General features: G+C 45.3%; 2 protein-coding genes and 1 pseudogene across 3 annotated transcripts in view; 2 read left to right on the plus strand and 1 right to left on the minus strand.

The window, feature by feature from the left end:
- Window positions 1-1,113: 1,113 nt before the first annotated feature.
- Window positions 1,114-16,712, plus strand: TXNDC15 (thioredoxin domain containing 15). 2 transcript variants are annotated; one of them, XM_058540540.1, is made up of 5 exons: window positions 1,114-1,558; window positions 10,282-10,769; window positions 12,087-12,250; window positions 14,195-14,325; window positions 15,976-16,712. In XM_058540540.1, the coding sequence occupies exons 1-5, from the start codon at window positions 1,129-1,131 to the stop codon at window positions 16,170-16,172; spliced, it is 1,410 nt and encodes a 469-aa protein (XP_058396523.1). In that variant the 5' UTR covers window positions 1,114-1,128; the 3' UTR covers window positions 16,173-16,712. The 2 variants fall into 2 exon arrangements, with proteins under 2 accessions (XP_058396523.1, XP_058396528.1); XM_058540545.1 differs by having other exon boundaries at window positions 1,323-1,515.
- Window positions 8,070-8,434, minus strand: LOC131392772 (large ribosomal subunit protein uL29-like; annotated as a pseudogene).
- Window positions 16,713-20,515: 3,803 nt separating the features above from the next.
- The window catches only part of PCBD2 (pterin-4 alpha-carbinolamine dehydratase 2), a 44,518-nt gene continuing 42,578 nt past the window's right edge, over window positions 20,516-22,455 (plus strand). Inside the window, exon 1 of the mRNA XM_058540629.1 lies at window positions 20,516-20,882. Within this exon, the coding sequence (XP_058396612.1) occupies window positions 20,799-20,882 (84 nt within the window). The 5' untranslated portion in view covers window positions 20,516-20,798. The remainder of the gene's footprint in view (window positions 20,883-22,455) is intronic.

Here is a 22,455-nt window from a genome sequence, read left to right on the forward strand (position 1 = left end):
TTCTGGTCTAACAATCTCTCTTTGATGGGCACAAGGGGACTATGGTTACTCCACTAGAACTGTATAATTCAAATAATAATGGCTACCACTTTGAAGTGCTTGCTGTGCACCAGGCACTGTGCTCATCACTTCACATCTCATTTAATCCACGTAACTCTATAGTTTCATCCCCATTTTACACATGAAGAAACCAAACTTTACATTACATAACTTGCTGAATGATCATATACTATTATAAATGTTGGAGCCAGGATTAACTACAGGCCAAAAAGCCCAGGTTCTTGTTAACGTTGCTATATTTACCAATGGCTCTGTGTAAAGATCCTTGAAATATATTTCTGTTTTTTCAACCTCTTAAAATAAGTTTGAAAGCTGTACTCTGCACTGATTTAGCACTGGTGGCTGCTCAAAACTTGCTTTATTCGATTTCAGGAGGCCCTCTCCCTTTTCATTCTCTTCTAGAATTCTCTCTTAGACTCTCCCTCTGTGCTTTGTTCCAGACTGCAGAGTCCTGTCCCTTGGTAGCACATCTCCCTGCCTCATCCCTGCCTTTTTGATCCAAGCCCTTTCCTAGCTTTATGTTCGCGGTGGCTCCACCCCCTCCAGGACCCAGCCTAGGGCGCGGATTAGGGAGGCAGAGAGTGCCCTGCAGGAGGGAGAGCTAAAACCAACCATTACGTTCCTGCCCACAGCTTGCGTGGCCACCCGGTTCCAGACCGGGCCCTACACCACTCATCTGTCAGTGATCATGCTGTAGGGGCTCACATACAGAAAGAGGAAGAGGGGCAGCAAATGTTAGCTGAGGGTGAATCTTCCGAAGCAAAAAAAAAAAAAGAAAAAAAGAAAAGAACAAAGAAATCCTGCCCTGAGTAGACAAGTAGGGTTATTAGGGTTGCCAGATAGTAGCAAGTAAAATTACAGAACACTCAGTTAAATTTGAATTTCGGTATGTTTCTTATAGTAAAAAATTATTAGTTGCTTATGTGAAATTCAGATTTACCGGGCATCTTGTATTTTATCCGGCAACCCTACGTAGAGTAGTGCCGGTAAGGCAGGGGATTCGAAGATTTGCACCTCCATGGGGGCACTCGAGGGAGGAGGCGGCTTCTGGGCCCTTCTGGCCCGTGAATGAAGCGCCGGTGGGCGCAGTGTGTGCCGCCAGCAGCCAGGCCCCGACTGGCCCATGAAGAAAGGGGGCCACGGGCTTCTGCTGGAACCCCACCCAGGGCTTGGAATCAGGAAACTTGGAAACGACCTGAGATGAACGGCGTCCCCCAGCGCAGGCCAAGGGCCACAGGCCAGAGGCAGGCCGCCCGACTCCAAAATGGCGCCCGCGGCGGCTGCCAGCTGCCAAGATGGCGGCGCGGGGCCGCGCGCGCGCTCTCGGGCTCTCCTCCCCTACCCTTCCTCCGGCTGGAAGCGCCACTCGCGTCGCGGTGCGCCCGTTGCCCTTCGGCCTGGGTAGTGGTCCCGGCCGCCGCGGCCCGCACCATGCGGCTCCTCGGCTGGTGGCAGGTACTGCTGTGGGTGCTGGGGCCTCCCGCCCGCAGCCTGGAGGGTGAGTGCGGGCTGGGGCCGTGGCCGGGCGGCAGGCGGCGGTGCGCGGCGTGACGGGCGAGGTGGCGGTCTGCCGGGCGACGCTCTCACCTGCGCGAAGGCCCGCGACGCGCGCCTCGCCCCTTCCTGGCGCCCTCCGGTGCGCCTCTCCCCGCGTTGTCCCGACTTCTTTCCCCACCGTGGTCCCCCACTCCTGGTCCGGGGTCGGGGGACGGCGGGGCAGGGAGCCCCGGGTGTGACCAGGCCACATTCAGGCCCCCTCAGCAGGCGTCTGCCGGTCGGGAGTGACCGTGTAGTAGCGCTCACTGAGGCCTGCCCACGTATGGGAAGCACTTCATGATTAATGATGATAATCATAACGAATAGCCAACAGTTGTGGTGTCCTTATTAGGAGCCAGGAACTGTGCCTAGTGCTTTCCATCATTATCTCATTCAGTCCTCCCACCGACCTGTGAGATAGATTCCATTCGTGTCTCCATTTTACAGATGGAGATGCCAAGCTCAGAGAGGCTAAGTAATCTGCCCAAGTTTGCGCTTCTGGTAAATGGCAGCGCCTGTCTTTCTGACTGCAAAGCCCACGCTTTACTCTGCACCCTGCTGGACCACTTTCTTAAGAGGTCCCCTCTTGCTCAGATGCCTGGATATACAGATGAGAAAAACACTGGAGACTTCCAGGGTAACCTGCAGCCTGCCACGGCCTACTCTCAGGGCCCCTCAGGTGGGGAAGGCAGCCACCCTGGAGGCATCCCGAGTCCGGGGGGGTTGAGGCCCTATTCTCCTTGCTCCTTTACCCCGCTCCTCACAGTCCTATTGAAGTCCAGACTCTTTGGCCTTGCTTGTCATTTAGAACTCAACAGGAATAGGCAGGTCTTTCCTTTCCCTGCGGTGCCCTGGAAGGAGGCAGGGCAGTTGGGTGAGCAGGGAGCAGGGTGAGCAATAGTAACACAGTTATCACTAATGAAAGTACTCTCTATGTGCCAGGCGCTGTGCTTGGTGCTTTACGAGCATCAGCTTATTTAATCTTTATTTATTTTTCTTTCTTTCTTTTTTTTTTTTTTTGTGATGAAGATCAGCCCTGAGCTAACATCCATGCCAGTCCTCCTCTTTTTGCTGCGGAAGACTGGCCCTGAGCTACCATCTATTGCCAATCCTTCTCCTTTTCTTTTTCGCTTTTTCTCCCCAAAGCCCCGGGAGATAGTTGTATGTCATAGTTGCACATCCTTCCAGTTGCTGTATGTGGGACGCCGCCTCAGCATGGCCGGACAAGCGGTACCTCGGTGCGCGCCCGGGATCCAAACCTGGGCTGCCAATTGTGGAGTGTGCGCACTTAACTGCTAAGCCACAGGGCGGGCCCCCTTATTTAATCTTTAAATACTTATGAAGTAGATGTTGTTATTGTCTTTGTTTTATAGATAAGTAAACTGAGACTTAGAGTCAATAAGTCTTTTGCCAAAGTCATACAGCCAGAAGTTGAGCCGTGATTCAAGCCCATGTCTGCCTGACTCCACAGCTGAACCTCTGTACTACACTTCTCTGTCACTACACTTAACCACCAGCCTCAGAGAGGGGACGACATGTGCTGGATATCTTCTGTTTGTCTGCTGGATCATTCTCCAGCCTTCTCTACCCTGCTCTGTGCCCTGGGTGGCTGCCCTGTATGGAATAACAACTGGCTCTCCTGCCTTCTGGCTTCTGTTGGGTTGGAATGAGGAGAGAGTGAGCTCAGGGTATTGATTTTCTAAGCTCTCTCCCTCAGGGATATCACAGGTTGGCTGTGTCCCTCCATTGAATATCACGGCTTCTAGAAGGCTGTCCTCACTGTTTCAAGGTTCTGTGACTGCTTCTGCCTCTGAATTCTTAGGGTCTATGAGTGGTAACTGGCTCCCCCTCTGCTCTTACTGGCCCTGGAGTTCCTTATCATTGCTTTTCGTTTCTCTACACCCAGCCCACATGTTGGTTGTCCCTTTACTAAGTTCTCCTTGACCCAAGTTGAATGTGCCCTCTGTTTCCTGGCAGAAACCTGGCTGATTCAGGGGACTTAGTTATTGTTGCAGTCACTGTGAGCCCACCTGGCAGTCAGGGTCACATTCATGCAGCCCCGAGGATAACACTGGCCATGGGGTGGGTCCTTGGTCATCATGGTCAGGCCATGAATGGGGTGAGGACAGAGGAACCCTCACCAGCTGGTTCTTTTTCAGGATGGTTGAAAATCCAAGGGTTTTTTCTGCAGAGGACACCACTGGCAGATTAGCAGCTGGAGGTGGCAATGCTGTCCAGGTGTCAAGGAATGGGAGCCACCTTTTGGCTTCAACACCCCCATGCCATCTTCACTAGGCAGTCAGCTAGCAGATTCTTACTGAGCACCCATCATATGCCACACGCTCTGCTGGGCACTGGGGGTACAGTGGTAAGCCCGACAGAGAAACAGGTCCGCCCTCCTGTCGGCTGCAGAAGGCAGGCATTAAATGACTACAAATAATTAAGTAAATTACAAGAGTGGAAAATGCTTTAAGGAGAGTCCCAGGGCATTATTGGATGCTATAATGGGCGACCCCACTGTCTGAGGGTAAGGGAAGTTGAAGTTCACCTTACAGAGGTGAAGTTTAGGGTGAGATCTGAAGGCTGAGTTGGATTAGCCAGAAGAAGAGGGGGTGGAGGGCTTTCCCAGCAGAGAAACAGCCCTCGGGACAACTCTAAGGTTGGTGGAGGAGAGTGTGAGTGATCCAGGACCAGAAATGTCTATGGCACCAGTTGAGAGTGTGGACAGAGGCCACATCACGTGGGGCCTGGTACCCATGCAACGGAAAGCAGACTCAGTCACAGGGCAGGAGGAAGCCACTGAAAGGGTTTTAGCAGGGGAGTGACATGATCACATTTGCCTTTAACTTTCAATTCCACTTGGGTTGCTGTAAGGAGCAGAGTCCGGAGAGGGGATAGAACGCCAACCAGGGAGACCAGTAAGGTGGCTACAGCAATTGTCCAGGTGAGAGATGGCAGTGGCCTGGGCTGAGGGTGTGAGTGGGGACGGGAGAAGTGGATGGATCCAGAATGTATTTAGCAGAGGAATTACCAGGACTTAGTTATGATGCCTGTTCATCTCTTTGAACTGTAAACATCATCATCATCATCACTGCAGGCATTTATGGAGTGCTTACCATGTGCTAGGGACCACATACATCTTTTCTCATTTAATCTCAGTAGCTCTGAATTTCTGCTTTTCGCTGGTGTTTTCTTCATTTGTTAGATGAGCACACTGAGTATTTCCTGTGGAAAGTATTGGTTGCTGCCCCTCCAACCCCTGGCTGTTTTGGTCCTCCCCCATTTGGCTCCCCTGCCACAGAAGCCATTGTGAAAAAACCTGTGGCTGGTAGAGAGCCTTCTGAGAAAAACTGGAAGGGTGTGAAGGAGCTGACCTAGGCTGGGGCTCCCTGGCAGAGTTGGCATGGTGCCCCCACCTTGTTCTCTGAACATCTTCTTTGCTGCCAATAATGGAATAATTTTCATTTTATGCATGGCTCAGACTATAATCAGCTAGTTTAGGTTAAGAAGCAATCTCTTTTAAAAGGCACTTTACCATGGGAGGGTTCAATGACTTTCACAGAGTAGGTCATTTCTATCTTCCTGTGGAGTAATTCAGTGTTTCCTTTCTTCTCGATACCTAAATGAGAACAATGGTACCTGAGGGCATGAGAATTTTTTTGTTCCTAATCTGTACTGTGTACTTAAATATCTTCACAGGAGGGAAAAACAACACTCCTGAACTTAAAATGCCAGCTCTCTGCATCACTCAGACTCCTTTTTGATTTTCTATGGGAGACATCTATCCATTTTTACACAAGGGTGATCAGAGAGAACTGGATTCTAATTTGTGCCCTTATTTTTTTCTCCTGAGATGCTTTCAGGTTATTGGTATTTTCCACTTACTTATTGGACCTCGAATGTTGATTAGGTTCAGAGAGAGCAGATCTCTGTGGAGCTGGGGCATTTGGGAGCAGGGCTCGGCCTCCAAACCTGGCACCCTTTGTTCTTCTCCAGATTTTCAGCCACTCTGGCTTCATTTCCTGCTCTGTCTTGTGGACAACCCAGCAAACATGTTTTGTTTTTCTTCTGATTATATAAGCAGTATATGCTCATCAACCAAAAGCCTCCAGAAAGACCACCAGTGTGATCCCACCCTCACACTGGCAGAACTCCTTGCCCAGGCACCCCGCCCCTTCTCTAGGTCATAGTCATGGAAGTGCTTGACCCTCTTCTGTCAAGGACCTACCTTGCTGTCCAAGGCCTGTCCTCTGCCCTATCTAACCTATATTGTCACCTCTCCTCCTTACCTGCCTTCCTGTCAGCTTTATATATCCTTAAATTTCTCCTATGTCCTAAAAACCAAAATAGAAACCTCTCTTAGCCCCTTGCCTGCCCACAGCAACTACCCCATCTTTCTTGTCCTCTTCTTAGCTACACTTTCAGAAAGAATTGTGTATATTTATCCATGTAGTTACCATTTCTGGTGCTCTTCATTCTTTTGTGTGGATCCATATTTCCATCTGGTATCATTTTGCTTCTGCTTGAAGGTGTTCCTTTAAGGTTCTTATCATGTGGGTCTGTTGGTGATGAATTCTTTTGGCTTTTGTGTGTCTGCAAAAGTATTTATTTTGCTTTTGTTTTTGAAAGATATTTTTGCTGGGTTTAGAATTCTAGGTTTGTAGTTTTTTTCCTTTCAGTACTTTAAAGATGCTGCTCTTCTTGCTTGCGTTGTTTCCAACGAGAAATCTGCTGTCGTCTTATCTTTGTTCCTCTGTTCATAGTGTGTCTTTATTCTCTAGCTATGTTCAAGATTTTTTCTTGTCACTGGTTTTGATCAGTTTGATTACGATGTGTCTTGGTGTAGTTCATTGAGCTTGGGGTTTGTTGAGCTTGGATCTATGGTTTTATAGTTTTCATCAAGTTTGTAAAGTTTTCTGTTATTATTTCTTCAGATACTTTTTCTGTCTTTTCCAGTCTCTTCTTTCTTTTGAGTACTCCAATTATCTGTGCATTAGGCCACTTGAAATTGTCCCACAGCTCACTGATGTTCTTAATTTTTTTGGATTCTTTTTTTCACTTTGGATAGGTTCTATTGCTATGCTTTCAAGTTCACTACTCTTTTCTTCTGCAGTCTAATCTGCCATTAGTCCATCCAGTGCAGTTTTCATCTCAGACATTGTAGTTTTCATCGCCAGAAGTATGATTTGAGGCTTTTTTTAAATTGAGTTATAATTGACTTATAACATTATCGTAGTTTCGGGTGTACAACATAATGATTCGATATTTGTATATATTGCGAAATGATCACCACAATAAGTCTAGTTAATGTCCATCACCATACATAGTTACAAAATTTTTCTTCTTGTGGTGAGAACTTTTAAGGTTTACTCTCCTAGCAACTTTCAAATATACAATACATTATTATTAACTATAGTCACTATGCTGTACATGTCATCTCCATGACTTACTTATTTTATAACCGGAAGTTTGTACTTTTTGACCACCTTCACCCATTTTGCCCACCCCCACCCACCACCTCTGGCAACCACTAATCTGTTCTCTGTGTCTATGAACTTGCTTTTTTTTTTTTAGATTTCACATATAAGTGAGATCATATGGTATTTGTCTTTCTATGTCTGACTTATTTCACTTAGCATAATGCCCTCAAGGTCCATGCACATTGTTGCAAATGGCAAGATTTCCTTCTTCTTTATGGCTGATAATATTCCATTGTGTGTGTGTGTGTGTGTGTGTGTGTGTGTGTACATTTTATTTATCCATTGATCCATCAATGGACAGTTAGGTTGCTTCCATGTCTTGGCTATTGTAAATAATGCTGCAATGAACACAGGGTGCATATATCTTTTTGAGTTAGTGTTTTTATTTTCTTTGGATAAATATGCAGAAGTGGAAGCTGGATCATATATATGGTAGTTCTATTTTTAATTTTTTGAGGAGCTCCATGATGTTTTCTGTAGTGGCTGCACCCATTTATATTCCCACCAACAGTGCACAAGGGTGCCCTTTCCTCTGTATCCTTGTCAACACTTAGTTATTTCTTGTCTTTTTGATGATACCCATTCTAACAGGTATGAGGTGATATCTCATTGCAAATTGATTTGCATTTCGATTTGGGTCTTGTTTTATATCTTATGTCTCTATAGCTACTTAACTTTATGAACATGTGTAATATGGTTATAATTACTGTTTTAATGTCCTCATCTAATAATTCTGACATCTGTGCAAGTTCTGGGTCAGTTTTAATTGGTCGATAATTCTCTTCATTATGGATCATATTTTCTGGCTTCTTTGCATGCCTGGTAATCTTTGCTTGGATGCCAGACATAAATTTTACCTTCTTGAGTGCTAGATATTTTAGTATTCCTATAACTATTCTTGAACTTTGTTCTGGGATACAGTTAAGTTACTTGAACATGGTTTGATCCTTGCTTGTGTTTTCTGACAGTTTGTGTTTTATTGTGCCACGATGCTCAGCCCTTGACTGAGCCCTTCCCCAGTGGGTACGGCTGCTCCTCTACGTGCTGCTTCTTGGTCTTCAGGTTCTCTTCATGCTTGTTGAGCTGGCGGCGCATGGCATGTGTTTTCTTGGGTCTTAGGTCCAGGGGCTTGTACTTCTTGCCCTTGTAGAATTTCCTGGGATTCTCTTCCTACGTCTGGTTAATGGTGGTGAGACACCGGTGATGGATTTGTGAACTCAGATCTTGGAGAGCTTGGATGCTGCATCGCCCGTCACTTTGGGGATGCGCAGCTGGGACAGCTCTACCTTCAGGGCATCCAGCTGTTTCAGCAGCCCTTCCTTCTTGCCGAAAAGGTCTCGAGCCTTAATCTTGCCCATGGCTACACAAGCTGCTGCCGCCTGCTTGGAGGGAAAGAGCTTGATTCTTGCTTTTAAAGTTTGCTAGATGGGAGCAGAGCTGTATCTACTATAGGGTTAATTGTGCCCCACTACTGCAACAAGTCCCTTTTGTGTACTCTCCCTAGTGCCCTGTGAATTATGAGGTTTTCCAGTCTAGCTGGTGAGAACAGGGACTATTCCCAGCTCTGTGTGAGTGTTGGGTACTGTTGCCTCTAATCCTTCTGGGCAATTCTTTCCCTGCTTTGGGTAGTTTACTCACATGCATATGCTGACCAGTGTTCTCGAGGGGCCCCTCTGTAGATCTCCAGAGTCCTCTCTCTGCAGCTCTCCTATCTCCAGTATTCTGTTCCACAAACTCTAGCTTTCTTGATCTCCTTGGACCCTTGGCCCCATCTCCTCAGCTTGAGGAGTCTGCTGGGCTCTGCCTGGTCCCCTTCCCTGAGCCGGGTGGAAACGCCCTCAGGCGGTTAGCTAGAGCAGTTTTAGGGCTCTCCTCATTTGCTTCCTGTTTCTCAGCGATCACTGGCCTTGGGTGCCTGGTAGTTGGTCTCCTGAAACTGTTGTTTCACATATTTGGCTGTTTTGGGGGTGTTTCAGGAGGGAGGGTAAATATGGTCGCTGTTACTCCGTGTTAGCCAGGAGCATAATTCCCAGGGAATGTTTTTGAATTTCTGAATGAATCTGCACATCTCTATGGGAATATTCTTTGAGACCTTATACGAATGTGCCTACCTTAGGAGGCTCCCGGACCCTTCCCCAACTTTGAAGCCAGTTGGTCATTCAAACGCTGGTGACATGCTGTTGGCATGGCAGAGCTCACTACACAGCTGGTGGGTCCTGCCCATGGGGAGCTTGTCTGATTGCAGCTGGGCTCGTTTGTTTCCTCTAGTCCGTGCCTGGCGCAGAGTCTGGCAGCCGTTGCTGAGTTAATGAGAGTTGGAGGGCGGGAGTCATTGTTACAGAGTAGAGATTGCTGAGTGGATGTACGAGACTGCCCAGGACTCTTCCCTTACCTGACTATTTTGCCCAAGCTCTATCTGGTGGCTCCATAGTGGGAGGAAAGTCTTTTTCTCCCTGCTGCTGCCCCGGCACTGCTGGGTGCACCCCATAGCACTCCCAAGGGCAGTAGCCCAAGAGCAGCGGGCAAGAGACCAGAGTTCAGCTGGAGAGGCCACCTTAGGAAGGAGCTGCTTCGTGGCTCGAGCAGTGTTCCTCAGGTAGTGTGGCCCAGCAACCCCCGGGGTATCGTAGGGGAGGGTAAGGCCCGTTCTGGAGTAGCAGTTAGAAGACTCCGCTCTGAGACCTGGCTCTGCTGCTTACTAGCTTGTATGTCACTGGGCATTACGTTGAAGCTCTCTGTTCCTCAGCCTGGTCATCTATTAAGTGGGAATGATAACCCTTGTCTTGCCTGTCTCACAGAGCTGTTAGAATGTGTGCAAAGATGCTTTGCCCTAGTAGAATCTTCCATAAAGCCATCATTATTTTCTTGGATATTCTCATCAAACAAAATTGTTAAAGTGTGTCTGTATTATATTTTCCTAATTGGATTTGCACTGGAATGTTTTTGTTCATAATCCATATGCAAGCAGTGAGTTTCGCATGAAGCTATGTATTTGTCCACTTATTTACATGGCATTCATTAATCTAGTACCTCTTTGTGACCTTCTCCATGACCTGGAGAATGGTGGGTGGCTCTCTGATAGTTTAATGGAAAGGATAACTTTCTTCTCTGTAGGGGAAAATTTCATATTCGAAGAGAACTGTAATTCTGTAGGGTTCATTTATTTTGAAGTCAAATATGACTGTGAACATGCTGGCATGTTTAGTTGCAGAGGAAAGTGGTCACTTATGGTCAGAGGAGCAGCCTGCTCGCCCTCTCCAGGTGGGGGCTGTGTACACAAGTGAGGAGGAGCCTTCACGTGGCCCGACGGGCCAGGACGTGTCAGCTGAAGAGGCTGATGCAGTGCTGGGGCTGGACACCAATGGCGACCACATGGCGATGTTGTCTCTAATTCCCGGGGAGGCTGAGGACAAACTGAGCTCAGAGCCTGGTGGCGGAACCTGCAGGGCTGGAGGGGAGGAGGACGCGCGGTGCAATCTCGGAGAGAGCCTCTTCTCGCTGGACAGCGCTGGAGCAAGCTTCCCTGATAGAGAAGAGGAGTATTACACAGAGCCGGAGGTGGCGGAATCCGACCCAGCCCCGACAGAGGACTCCAATAACACTGAAAGTCTGAAGTCCCCAAAGGTGAACTGTGAGGAGAGAAATGTGACGGGATTAGAAAATTTCACTCTGAAAATTTTAAATATGTCACAGGTAAGAAAAAATTCTTTAGTCCTTTTCTCCTTTTCAGTACATTGATTTTACGGTTTAATACTCTATCAATTTTCAAATGGAGGGTCATAGTCTTTATCATATTGTAAGTGGGATAGCATTTAATGGCTGCATCAGTGAAAATTGACTTTGCTTTCTGTGATGTTTGCAGGGAAAGGAGGAGGTATAACTAGTGTCATTATAATTTAGGCGACTTAAACCTAGTCATCCTTGGGCTAATCTCTCCACCAAGTCTCATGATAAAATCCTGGTGGACAGATAGGTGCTTGGCATCAGAATCATAGCATTTTTCTTCTTCCAAATGAGGTATTACAGAGGCAACTTAAAAGCATCTGAATTACTAAAATTGTAATTTAGTATTGTTTACACCAGTAGTGCCCATGGGAAGTATGTTATATTGATGAAAAGTTTCTTTTGTCCAAAGAGTGTGAATCCAGTGTTTTCTCAGGAGTGACAGCTGGACAATTGTCCCAAATCCAGCCATGCTTTTCCAACTAGTTGGATAAATGGTGATTCCAAAGAGAATATTGGGATAATGACTGACAGTTTCTTGTAGGATTGTTAAGCCAGATAGCAGGATGAATTCAGGCTGCTTATGTAAGAGAAGAAATCCTAGCTCTGAAAGCTGATTGCTTATTTTAAACGAGGGTACGTATGGTACATTGAGTGCACGTAGCCCCTCCAAGTGCAGGGTCGGCGCTGGCCTCACAGCCTCCCCTCAATACCAGGTAAATGCTGTGCCTCAGCTCTGCAGGACTGTTTCACGGGTGTCACACACGTGACCAGGGCAGAGCAGTTTAAGCAGTCTGGGTTTGGTGGCAGGGATGGTACACCCTTGAATTGAACTAACCTTTGGCCAAGTACATTGATCCGACTGCTTAGTACAGACTTGGATCTGCTGAGATGATAGTTGGGGCCTGAGAGCACAGTGCTTTACTAATGCCATTAGATTGCGTGAGATGTATAGTTCAAAAGTTGGGACAGTGACCTGTACCCTGTGATTTCTTAGTATTTGAACTGATGAATTATGAAAAATATTAAAATTGCTCTATAGTAATATTAAGAAAGCTTAGAGGAAAGTTTATAACGTCATTTGATAGTACTTTTCTGCTGCTTCATGGATTGATATGGGTCTAAATCCAAAAGGTTCTTAAGGTGATAGACTACAGTCTCCTCCTATCCCTGCCCCACCTCCTCCCCCTAGAGGCAGCAGTGTCTCCTGTTTCTTGGGTATCCTTCCAGAAAAAAACGTGCATGCACATTTACTGCTGACTATAACACTTGTTTCTTTTACCACAGGACCTCATGGATTTTCTAAACCCAAATGGTAGTGACTGCACGCTGGTCCTCTTTTACACCCCTTGGTGCCGGTTTTCTGCCAGTTTGGCCCCTCATTTTAATTCTCTGCCCCGGGCATTTCCAGCTCTTCATTTTTTGGCCCTGGATGCGTCCCAGCACAGCAGGTATCGTCCCTGAGTGGGGTTTGTGTCTCCTCCTTTCGGATGATGGTTGTAGTTGTTTAGAGGTGTAATCAGTTCAGTTAGAAACGGAGGAGGTAGGCGTGAGCTTTGAAACGAGATTGAAGGAAGGGAAAGGCAGGTGTGAGGAGTGAGGATTGTCAGACTCCTGAGGGAGCTGCTGGCCTCCGTTTCTGGAGGCCGCCTTCAGAAGAAAGACTGTTCTGTGTGTGGTGGAATTTCAAAGTGGGTCTGCCTGATGGCAGAGGAGGGGCCAGAGGATTTTTTAAGTCCTGGCCAGACTGAATTAGCAAAATTAGTATCACAAGTAGGATCTTCCTTTGTGACTTTCATCTGCAGTTTAGGTCCCCACCCCTGGCAGCCTAACTCTTGGCACCCCCGGTCCATGTCTACTTAGGATTTCTTTCTTTCCTTCCTTTCCCTCCTTCTTTCTTTCCTCTTGCTTACATTTATTCTTGCATGCATGTTTCTTAGTAGACAATCAATAAATTAATTTAATAAATTAACCCTTTAAAATAACATTTGCTCTTGTTTTCTTTCTTTATATTGTTCAGTGGGCTTTTGTCTTTTTCAAATGTTCACTAAGATAAGTTACAAAGAACTTTGTTCAGATATTATGTATTTCCCCTGAGTGCTATGGCTGTGCCTGGGTTATAAACTGTGTGCCCCCCTCCTCCTCTAAATCACATGCTCCTGAGCAGGTCACAAGGAGATTGTGTGTGAATACATTTGGAAAGTCTGGAAGATGGTCAAGTTGGTGGTAAAAATGAGGTTGCGTAAAACTTTATTAACTTGTGCTCCACTGATTTTTTAGTGTGGGTAATGTAACTGCCGATGTTTACATGAAATCATTTATGAAGAAAGAAATTGCCCAACAAATTAGTAATTCTCATAAGGGCTTCAGGGAAATATCTAAGTGGCCTGGCTCAAGGGAACAGACTGATTGGAAAGACAGTCCAGGTCAATGTCCAGCTTTGACTGGGCCCTCCACTGCCCCCATGCTCACAGGGCTGGCTCCCAGCACCTGCTCAGTACTCTTTGGTTTTGGGTCTGGTACTGTCTCCCCTCCCCCGACCCCATTCCCTGCAGGCTTTTAGCATCTGCTTTATTCCTTCTTCATCTCTATGCATCCTGCTCAGTGCCTGGTATGGGGCCTTAGTTGTGGAGAATAGAGGATACTTGTTCTTATTATATGGCCTGGGACATGTGTTTACCTCGTATGTTAATATTTGTTACATCATGTTTACAAAAGAAAAATCCTGATTATCCAATATTACCGTTTTACTAATGGGGGAAACTGAGGCTTAAAGAGGTTGAATAATCTGTGCAAAAGTCACACAGCAGGCTCAGTGGCAGAACTGAGGCTCGAACTCAGAGTGTTTGGACTCTGGAGCTTATACCACTACTCTGTATTATGAAGGTACTGCTCAGGTCATGTTACTTCCGAATCGTCCTGCCCTAACTGTGAACTTCCTGGTGTGTTTCTTAAATCACAGATTCTCTTGTGCTGACATATCAAACTAATTGCTTACCGTAAGTTGAATGTTGTATGAAGGATGGAGATGGGCATTCTGGAGAGTTTGAAATTTCTTCTGTCAAGTAAACTGACATAGTGTGCTTTGTCCATGAATTAGAATTTTCTGGTCTGATCCATTTGGCAGTTAGGAACTTAAATAGTGGAATAATTGTGTCATGGGTAGTTCCATACTGTAATAGAAAGCAGCTCAGCAGAACAGGAATGCCCTCCACCATGACCCATAAGGAAAGAGGTCAGAAACAGCTACAAGCATATAGTTTGAATATCAGAAACCTCTGTAGGTCACACGAAACTGATCCTTTCTCAATTATTTCCATCCATTCTGATACGGTAATTGTGTGAGAAAGCCCGCTGTTTATTCAGGTTTTCTCACTGGCTTCTTTCTCTCGTAGCCTTTCTACCAGGTTTGGCACCGTAGCTGTTCCTAACATCTTGTTATTTCAAGGAGCTAAACCAATGGCTAGATTTAATCACACAGACCGAACACTGGAAACGCTGAAAATCTTCATTTTCAACCAGACAGGTATGTAGAAATAATACGTTGTAGAAGAAACTTTATTGCTGGGGGGTGTACGCCTTCTGTGGGTTCCAATCTGCTGCTGTTCTTAAGTGAAGGATTCAAGATGGGCTTTCAGAAGTAAAATTTCTTTTCTTTTTTTTTTGAGGAAGATTGGCCCTGCGCTAACATCTGTTGCCAATCTTCCTCTTTTTCTTTTTCTCCCCAAAGCCCCAGTACATAGTTGTGTACCATAGCTGTAGAGTGAAACTTCTTTTCTAATGAACTCTTAGGATCCTGTTAAATGTCTGACAATCAGTGGCAAGCTTCACATGAATAGGTAATTTTAATATGATTATAGATACCTTTTTAAAAAAAATAACAGCTTTATTGAGCTATAATTCACATACCATACACCTGTATACCTTTTTACATATGTTTTCAATTTAAGTATAATATTTATACAAAAATATACATTAATCATCAGTGTACTGAGTGATGAATTTTCACAAAGTAAACAGCTTGGGTAACCAGTACTCAGATCCTGAAAGAGAACATCACTAGCCCTCCTTCAGCACTACTGCTCCTGCCCTCAAGGATAACCACCATCTCGACTCAGAACACCATAGACTAGTGTTACCTGTTTTTGAACTTCATATTAATGGAGGTGTACAGTATGGATTCTTTCGTGTCTTGCTTAGTTCATTCACCATTGTTTGTGGGATTCATCTGCATTGTTGCGTGTGGTTGTGTTTTGTTCATTTTTGTTGCTGTATGGTGTTCCATTAATCCATTTGCAGATGCTATTTTAATTCCTTAATATTTGCCAAAACATATGGCCTTATTTTTTTTATTCTGTCAAAGTTTGAGCACTGTATATTGAAGAAATTTCCTTCATTGGAAAAGTTCACTCCTCAAAAGCTTCAGTGCCTCAATTATGAGCACCCCACTTCTTCCTGAAGTATATTCACTGGAAATAAATACAAATTATACCTTTCATATATTTACCTTCCATATATATTAAGTTGCATGTAATTACTTAAATCTAACACTAAAGAACCAAGAGCTGAGTTACCTCATAGGAGTTATAAGCCTTCTTACCAGGTGGTGAGCTATTCTAGAGCTATTCTATACCAGACCCCTGATTGTCATTCAGTTGATATGGAGAGAGGGAGCCATTTTGCTCAATGCCTTAAACCTAGAACACAAATGAAATCTAGGAGTCACAGCATCTTTGGTAATCACTGATCCCAGTAGTGGTTCTAACAGTTCTTTCAGTAAATTATTTTAAAGCATTTTGAATTTAGCATTACTTAACCTGTGAAAACCTTCTGTAGACTCCTAAGAGTAACTTTACTAGTTACTTGTTGAACTTTGGTCTCAAAAGAGAATAAAAGACAGCTCTTACATGCACTGACTTAAGACCCCTCTGAGGGGTTCACAGAAATTCCAGTGTTTTAGCTTTGAACTGCTGAATGGATTCTTGTTCCTTTGATGTGGTGGGGAGAAAGGCAAGTTACAAATTACACCGACAGGCAAGTAAAACCCCTCCCAGATATACTATCGGTGGTGTTTATTTTAAGACTGCATATCATTTTGCATACGATACAAAATACTTCAGAAAGATCTGTAGCTGGTGTTTTCTATCTGATTTGAAACAATTGATTTCTCTTTCAGGTATAGAAGCCAAGAAAAATGTGGTAGTAACTCAAGCTGACCAAATAGGCCCTCTCCCCAGCACTCTCATAAAAAGTGTGGACTGGTTGCTTGTATTTTCCTTATTCTTTTTAATTAGTTTTATTATGTATGCTACCATTCGAACTGAGAGTATTCGGTGGCTGATTCCAGGACAAGAACAGGAACATGCAGAGTAGTGATGGACTGAAAGGAGAAGTCAGAAAGAGGAATTCCAATCCTTCATTTCAGAAATTAATGCTGCAGTTTCATACATTTTCTCCAGTGAAGTGTTGACTTACAACTTGTCAGATTAAAAGAATCATGCGTTTGAACTGTTGAATGTGTAAAAACATTATAAACTGGTGTTTTAACTAGTATTGCAATAAGCAAATGCAAAAATATTCAATACAACTTACCATTCTTGTTTTTACTACTGGAACATAATCCAGTATTTTAAGGGAGTAATCCAGTTTGCAATGTGATGTATTCTGGTGGAATAGTGAGTAGAATGGCAATATGCTGACTTTATAGAAGGCAGAAATAGGATTTTCAGATTCTAGCTTTAGAAAATTCTTGATTCCTTATATATGTCTAAGAAGGTTGGTTTTCTGTACATTTGCAGTTTCTCTCTCTCAGTCTATAAGCAGGAAAGTGTTCTGTTATGGGAAAAATAACTAGAATTGATAAGTGTGACCTTACAAGTAGCAACTAATGGGAAAATAAAAGAGTCAAATACTTTGGTGTTTGTGACCTCCAATTTCACTGAAAGAATCTGCAGTGATTTAAGAGGTTGTTTCTGGGTAAGGCAGATGTCAGGAGAAAGTAAATGTTATCATAACAAAAGCTTGTTTATTATCAGTTTATCAGTTCTATGCTAAAGCATAACTTAAATGTTAGTCATAGTTCTCTAACCAGCATGCATTAATTGAACCTTAAAATGTCCTTAGCACTGTGCTAGGCTTAGTGAGAGCTGAAAGAAATGTAAAACACCCTTCTTGCTCACAAGTTGATTCTAGTCTAGTTTAGGACATGTGTAGAAAAGAGACAACACGTAATTTATACAAAATTTTTGAAAAGCTATTTCTAAAAGATCCCTTAAATTCAGATGTAAGACATCTTGACAACATAATGATGTTACTTTTATACTGATTGTTTCCAGTGTTTTAGACAGAATAGTTCATTTCATAAGGCACCCTAAATTCTATGGAAATAGGACCTTAGATGAATCTCCTTCTCAGAGTGTTATATTGGACAGGAGTTTACAAGTTTATGTGTTGTGTTGTGGACAGCTGTGCCTAGAGTATCACTGGCAGGAGGGGACCATGGCTCAGAGCAGTACCATTATTTCCATTTTATAGATGAGTAAACTGAGGCATAGAGAGGTTAAATAACTTGCCCAGGTTACACACATGGTAAGCTGGGATTTGAAACTTCACATGTATCTGTACTTAGAAATATAAGGAAAAAAAAACCCTCCAGTAATTCCATCTCTTATAACTAACATTTGAGTATTACTATGTGTGTGCCAAGTACTGTTTTAAGTGCTTTACATATACTTTCATTAATTGGTACAACAGCCCTGTGAAACTGACATTACTATTAAATATCCTCATTTTACAGAACAGTAAATGAGGCCCCAAATAACTTGTTCTTCGTCATACAGCTTCCAGTGGTGGGACTCAGCTTCAAACCTAAGCATTCTGACTCTGGAGCCCCTATGTGGGATGGTACCCTGCTCTGCTTCTGTGCCATGGCCTGAGTGACCATTGTATGCATTTCCCTCTAGTCTTTCTTTTGTTTCCCATAATTTTAGTCATAATATAACTATAATTAGAACCTTGGGGTTTTTTTTTTTTGCTTAACAAATGATAAATATTTCACTGTTGCTAACAGTTTTCCTAACTATGGCTACATAATAGTATGTATGAGTATATGAGTATGGCTACTCAAAGGGTCTCTGAGTAGATTCAGCATTACTTACCTGTCTTTTGCTGGATTTATGGTTGTATATAGTCTCATGTCCTTAGGGGCAGATTCTTGAGTGGGAGTTATCCTATCAAGGATACAGGAATTTTCATGCCTCTTGATGTGTAATGGGGCCCTACTCTAGTCTGGGGGATGAGGAGAGGCTTCCAGGATGACCAACAGATCCATGGCTTTGCTTCTAACACTTACCTGAGACAAGCTGCATGGGGTTCTCCTGGAGGGAAATTGGAGCAGGGTTGTTCCCTGGAGGGGAGGTTCAAGTGAGACAGTTAGCCAGGAAGCACTGGTGCTGAGGCAAAGGGAAGTAGAGGGAGAAGGAAGTGGTCCAAGACCAGCTGAACCATCCCAAGCCAAGCATGGTGTCTGTCGACCAGAACACTGAGCAGAACGTCATGCACCGGTAACCAATTCGGGGGTGGGTAGGGGACCATCAACTACATAGAGGATAGCAAAGATCATCACAATGCCAGCCACCAGGGCCCACTACTGCCCACTACTTGATATCAGAGCTGCCAAGGAAAACACAACAGTCAAGCACTGGATGGAACAGCATTTTTACTCACATAGAGATGAAACAGAGCAAGATCAGCTCCAATAGTGTGTATTGGTCCCTCATGGCTAGTGGCTGCTCCATGACAGCCAACAGCCTATGAGTGCCCCTCTAGTGCCCCAGCAGGACACCCCCCTCCCCCATGGAGTCTGAAATACTGAGAGGGAGGGCGTGCCCCAGGGCTATTGACATACATGCTTAAGCAGAACAAAGGAACACACATTGAGTCTGAAACGGAAAGATATTCCCACACAAGGTGATAAGCCTGACAGAGGCTGTGTATGCTCTTTATATCTATTGGTAAGGTAGTGTTCCAGGCCCAAGGCCCATTCTTATGTGGCTGGGCAGAGCTTGAAAGACTGTGATCAGGAGACTGCTTTTCCCAAGGGTATCCACTACAGAGGACATGCCCAGTAAATCTTTGTTAAGAGATTTAAATCCTATTAATAGGAGAGCTACATGTGAAGGCAGAGCATTCACAACCCTTATTGGTGGACATCACTTCCCCCTGGGCCCTACTAGCATCCTGCTGCTACTGCTTTCAAGACTAGAGCTGAGATACCACAGTATCATACAGTGGATTTAGGGAAGGAAAACAATGAAAGTGAACTTACTGAAAATGATGAGGGGTCTCTACTTGTTACTTAACACCTACCAGTTCCTTTTTCAGTTCTCAGTTTAATGAGCAAGTTTGTAGAGCATTTTTCATGATCATATCCATGCAATGTACATATTGGAAATACAACCTTTAATTCCACCCCTAGTCTCTGTCCACCTGAGGCATCAGGCAAAGGAAACCAGAGTGTCTTAGATAAATGCCTTGAGACCAGTGACATCTGATTAGGGTCTCTAGAGAGATTCCTTCCCTGAGTTTTTGTCAAGTGGGCAAAAGGGAAGAAGGTGTTGGGCCATAAGTCCGAATTTTAGGCTATTTTGAGGCAAAAAGATTTTATTTTTTCCAAGTCCATATGGGAAATAAAACTAATTGCTAATAACTAAGTTGAACTTAAGTTCTCATTCTTTTAAATATTCTCAAGTGTACTGCTATATCCTCTGCAACACTGGTTATATTATTAATTTGCTTAAACTATATAGTAAAAAATGTGTATCTACTAAAAATCAGTGAATTGTACACTTTAAAGGGTGAATTTTATGGTATGTGAATTACATATCAAAAAGAAACAGCGAAAAAAAAGATGAGACTAGGGGGCCAACCTGTGGCAAAGCGGTTGAGTGCACACGCTCTGCTGCAGGGCCGCAGGGTTTGCAGGTTTGGATCCCAGGTGCCTACTGACGCACCGCTTGTTAAGCCATGCTATTGGGGAAGATGGGCACGGATGTTGGCCCAGGGCCAATCTTCCTCAGCAAAAAGAGGAGGATTAGCAACAGATGTTAGCTCAGGGCTAATCTTCCTCACACAAAAAAGATGAGAATAAAATATTAATACATACACACATATAAAAGAAAGAGTACCCCTCTTTTCCAAAAAAGTGATGAGAAAACTTATAAAATCTGTTCCCATGTACCTCCAGAGTGCTTACTGTGTGCTGCGCCTGTGCTTTTTAGCACTGAGCTAGGTTTTCCAGATTCTCTTACGTAGGCAAATACAGATGAGCCAGCTTGCCCAAGGCCTTGGCAGGTAGGTGATGACACAGCAGAGCTTACATTCGAACCCAGGACTCCCTGACTTACAAGCCCCTGATCTGAATCACGACGGTTACTGCCCCCTGCGGGCAGAGAGTGGAGTGGTCTCCAAGCACCCACCCGCAGCTCAATTCCAGCCCCTGCCCGCGACAATCCTCCCGCCGGCGCAGACTGTTCGCCCCACGGCCCGGGAAGGAGCCCAGGACGGTTAGACCGTCCGCGAGCGTACGGCAACCCGAGGCCCGGACGCCAAAAAGCAGAACCGGAGGTCAAGCCTAAGCGCCGAGTGGAGCCCAGCGCCCCTCCGGCCGGCCTACCTCCCGCGCGCAGGCGGGAAACCCGCACAGGGGCGAGGATGACGCAGAACGGCCACAGAACTGGATCTGACAGCGCGGGGCCTGCGGGGGCCTGCGGCGCCGCGTCTGCCCGGTTGCCCGCAGAGTTGGCGACCATTGAAGCTCCTGCGTGCCTTCCGGGGCCGGGTCGCGCCTAGGCTTGCGCGGCGGGGCCGGGCTGTGCGGGGCAGCCTGGCCCGCGGCTGGGAGCTGGCCGCACGGCCCTGGGCTCGGGGCCGGCCCTGCATACAGGCGGCCGGGGCGGCGGGCGGGCAGGCAGCGCGCCGGGCAGCCCTCGGCCGGCAGCCATGACGGCGGCGCTGGGGGCGCGGGGGGCGACGCGGCTCTGGTTCTCGGCGCTGCGGAGCCGGGGCCCGAGCCTCGCGGCCATGGTGAGTTCCGGGGGCCCGCGGTGCGGGAGGAGGGCGGGGCTCCGTGGCGCCGGCTGAGGGGCGGGAGGGACCCGGCAGGTCCCGAAGTGAGCCCGGCCTTCGGCCTGGGACTCTGGGGAGCCACGTTTGGACATCGGGTAGTTGCCCGAGGCGCTGGCCGGAGACAAGGGTGTGCGCAGCATCTTCCGGGTTCCCTTGGCTTAAAAGTCCGGTCGTAGTCTACGAAATTGCCAACCGAAAAACAAACGAGGACGAGCTTTATTAAAAAAATAAAAAAGTAAATATGAAAAGTGATTATAAAAATATTTGATGCTTAAGGAAGGTCACTTGATGTGACTGGAGGTGCTGTTCGGTCCTCTAGATTGTACGCTCGGTGAGAGCAGGAATCGTGTCCGTCGCGGGGCGCTCGCTGTAAACTGGATGACTGAATGCTGAGTTAACTCATTTGTTTTGGTGTTAATTTTTTGGAGGAATTATTAATAAACTATCCTTTTTTGGTGACACATCTGTTCTTTCCTCTTCCGAGGGGCGTTCCGTCAGTTTTTCTGCTTTAGAAATCAATATGTTGGGGTAAAGGAACTTGAAGGAAAGTTTTAACATGCAGCGCCACCTAGTGGGGAAATGTTGTATTAAATGCACCCTTTCATTTTCTCAAGTTGCTTGTTAGAGTCCATTTGGCAGTTTGAAATTCTTTAATAGAGGAAATTTAAAATAGTTCGATGAAGGAGGAAGATAAACACACTGCTTCGTGGCCATTAAGGTCAGAACACAAGTTGAGTGCTTACTGTCACCCCGGTGTCCCTCTACCGAAGGTGCTGGTGATCAAGTAAAATTATGGGGTTTGGGGAGAAATGAATAAACAGACATGATGTGAGCGGCTGCCACGTGCCAGGCTCTATGCTGAGTGCCTTCACATTCAAGATCTCTTTAATTTAAGCCTTTCAGAAAATCTCAGCGGGTAGGTACTGTAATACCTCCACTACAGATGTGAGGAGGCTCAGTGATTTTTCAGCATCCCACGGCTAAAAGTAACAAAGCTAGGTCTTGAATCATCTTTACTCTCTCCAAATCCTATGCTTTTCCCTTTCCCAACCCCCAACTCCCACAGGAAAAAAAGCCCACCGCAAAGGGTTCTGCAGAGGGTGTGTCCCCAAGGGGACAATTTGTGTTATGTGTCCATTTCACAGTGCTGGACACAATCCCTCTTTCTGGGCAAATGTCTTTGGTGAGCACAGAGTGACTTCACTGGGGATGTGGATGGCAGAGAATGCAGGGGAAAACAGCTCAGCACGTTCCACAGACTCCAGGTGACTGCTGCATTACCCACAGCACAGTTAATAGTTTTGTTTGTAGCTGCTCAATGTGGACACAGATAATTCCATTTCTTTTCCAAAATACTATGAATTGACTTAAAATATTTGTGTTAGATGAGAATTTTAGATTATTTCCTATAGTGGGTCTTTGTGTGAAAATTTTCATAATTGTCATTGTAAAACTGATGAATAGATATTTTGTTTCTTAATAGTAAATGGTTTTTGATAACAAGCCTTTGATATTTTTATTTAATTGAGGT

Source organism: Diceros bicornis, chromosome 1 (assembly GCF_020826845.1).
Source record: "Diceros bicornis minor isolate mBicDic1 chromosome 1, mDicBic1.mat.cur, whole genome shotgun sequence".
Classification (NCBI taxonomy): Eukaryota; Metazoa; Chordata; class Mammalia; order Perissodactyla; family Rhinocerotidae; genus Diceros; species Diceros bicornis.

Coding starts and splice junctions, on each gene's coding strand:
- TXNDC15 (XM_058540540.1), top strand. CDS start 1,129: ATGAAGCGCCGGTGGGCGCAGTGTGTGCCGCCAGCAGCCAGGCCCCGA. Junction 1,559..10,281: donor TCCCGCCCGCAGCCTGGAGG/GTGAGTGCGGGC, acceptor TGGCATGTTTAG/TTGCAGAGGAAAGTGGTCAC. Junction 10,770..12,086: donor AAATTTTAAATATGTCACAG/GTAAGAAAAAAT, acceptor CTTTTACCACAG/GACCTCATGGATTTTCTAAA.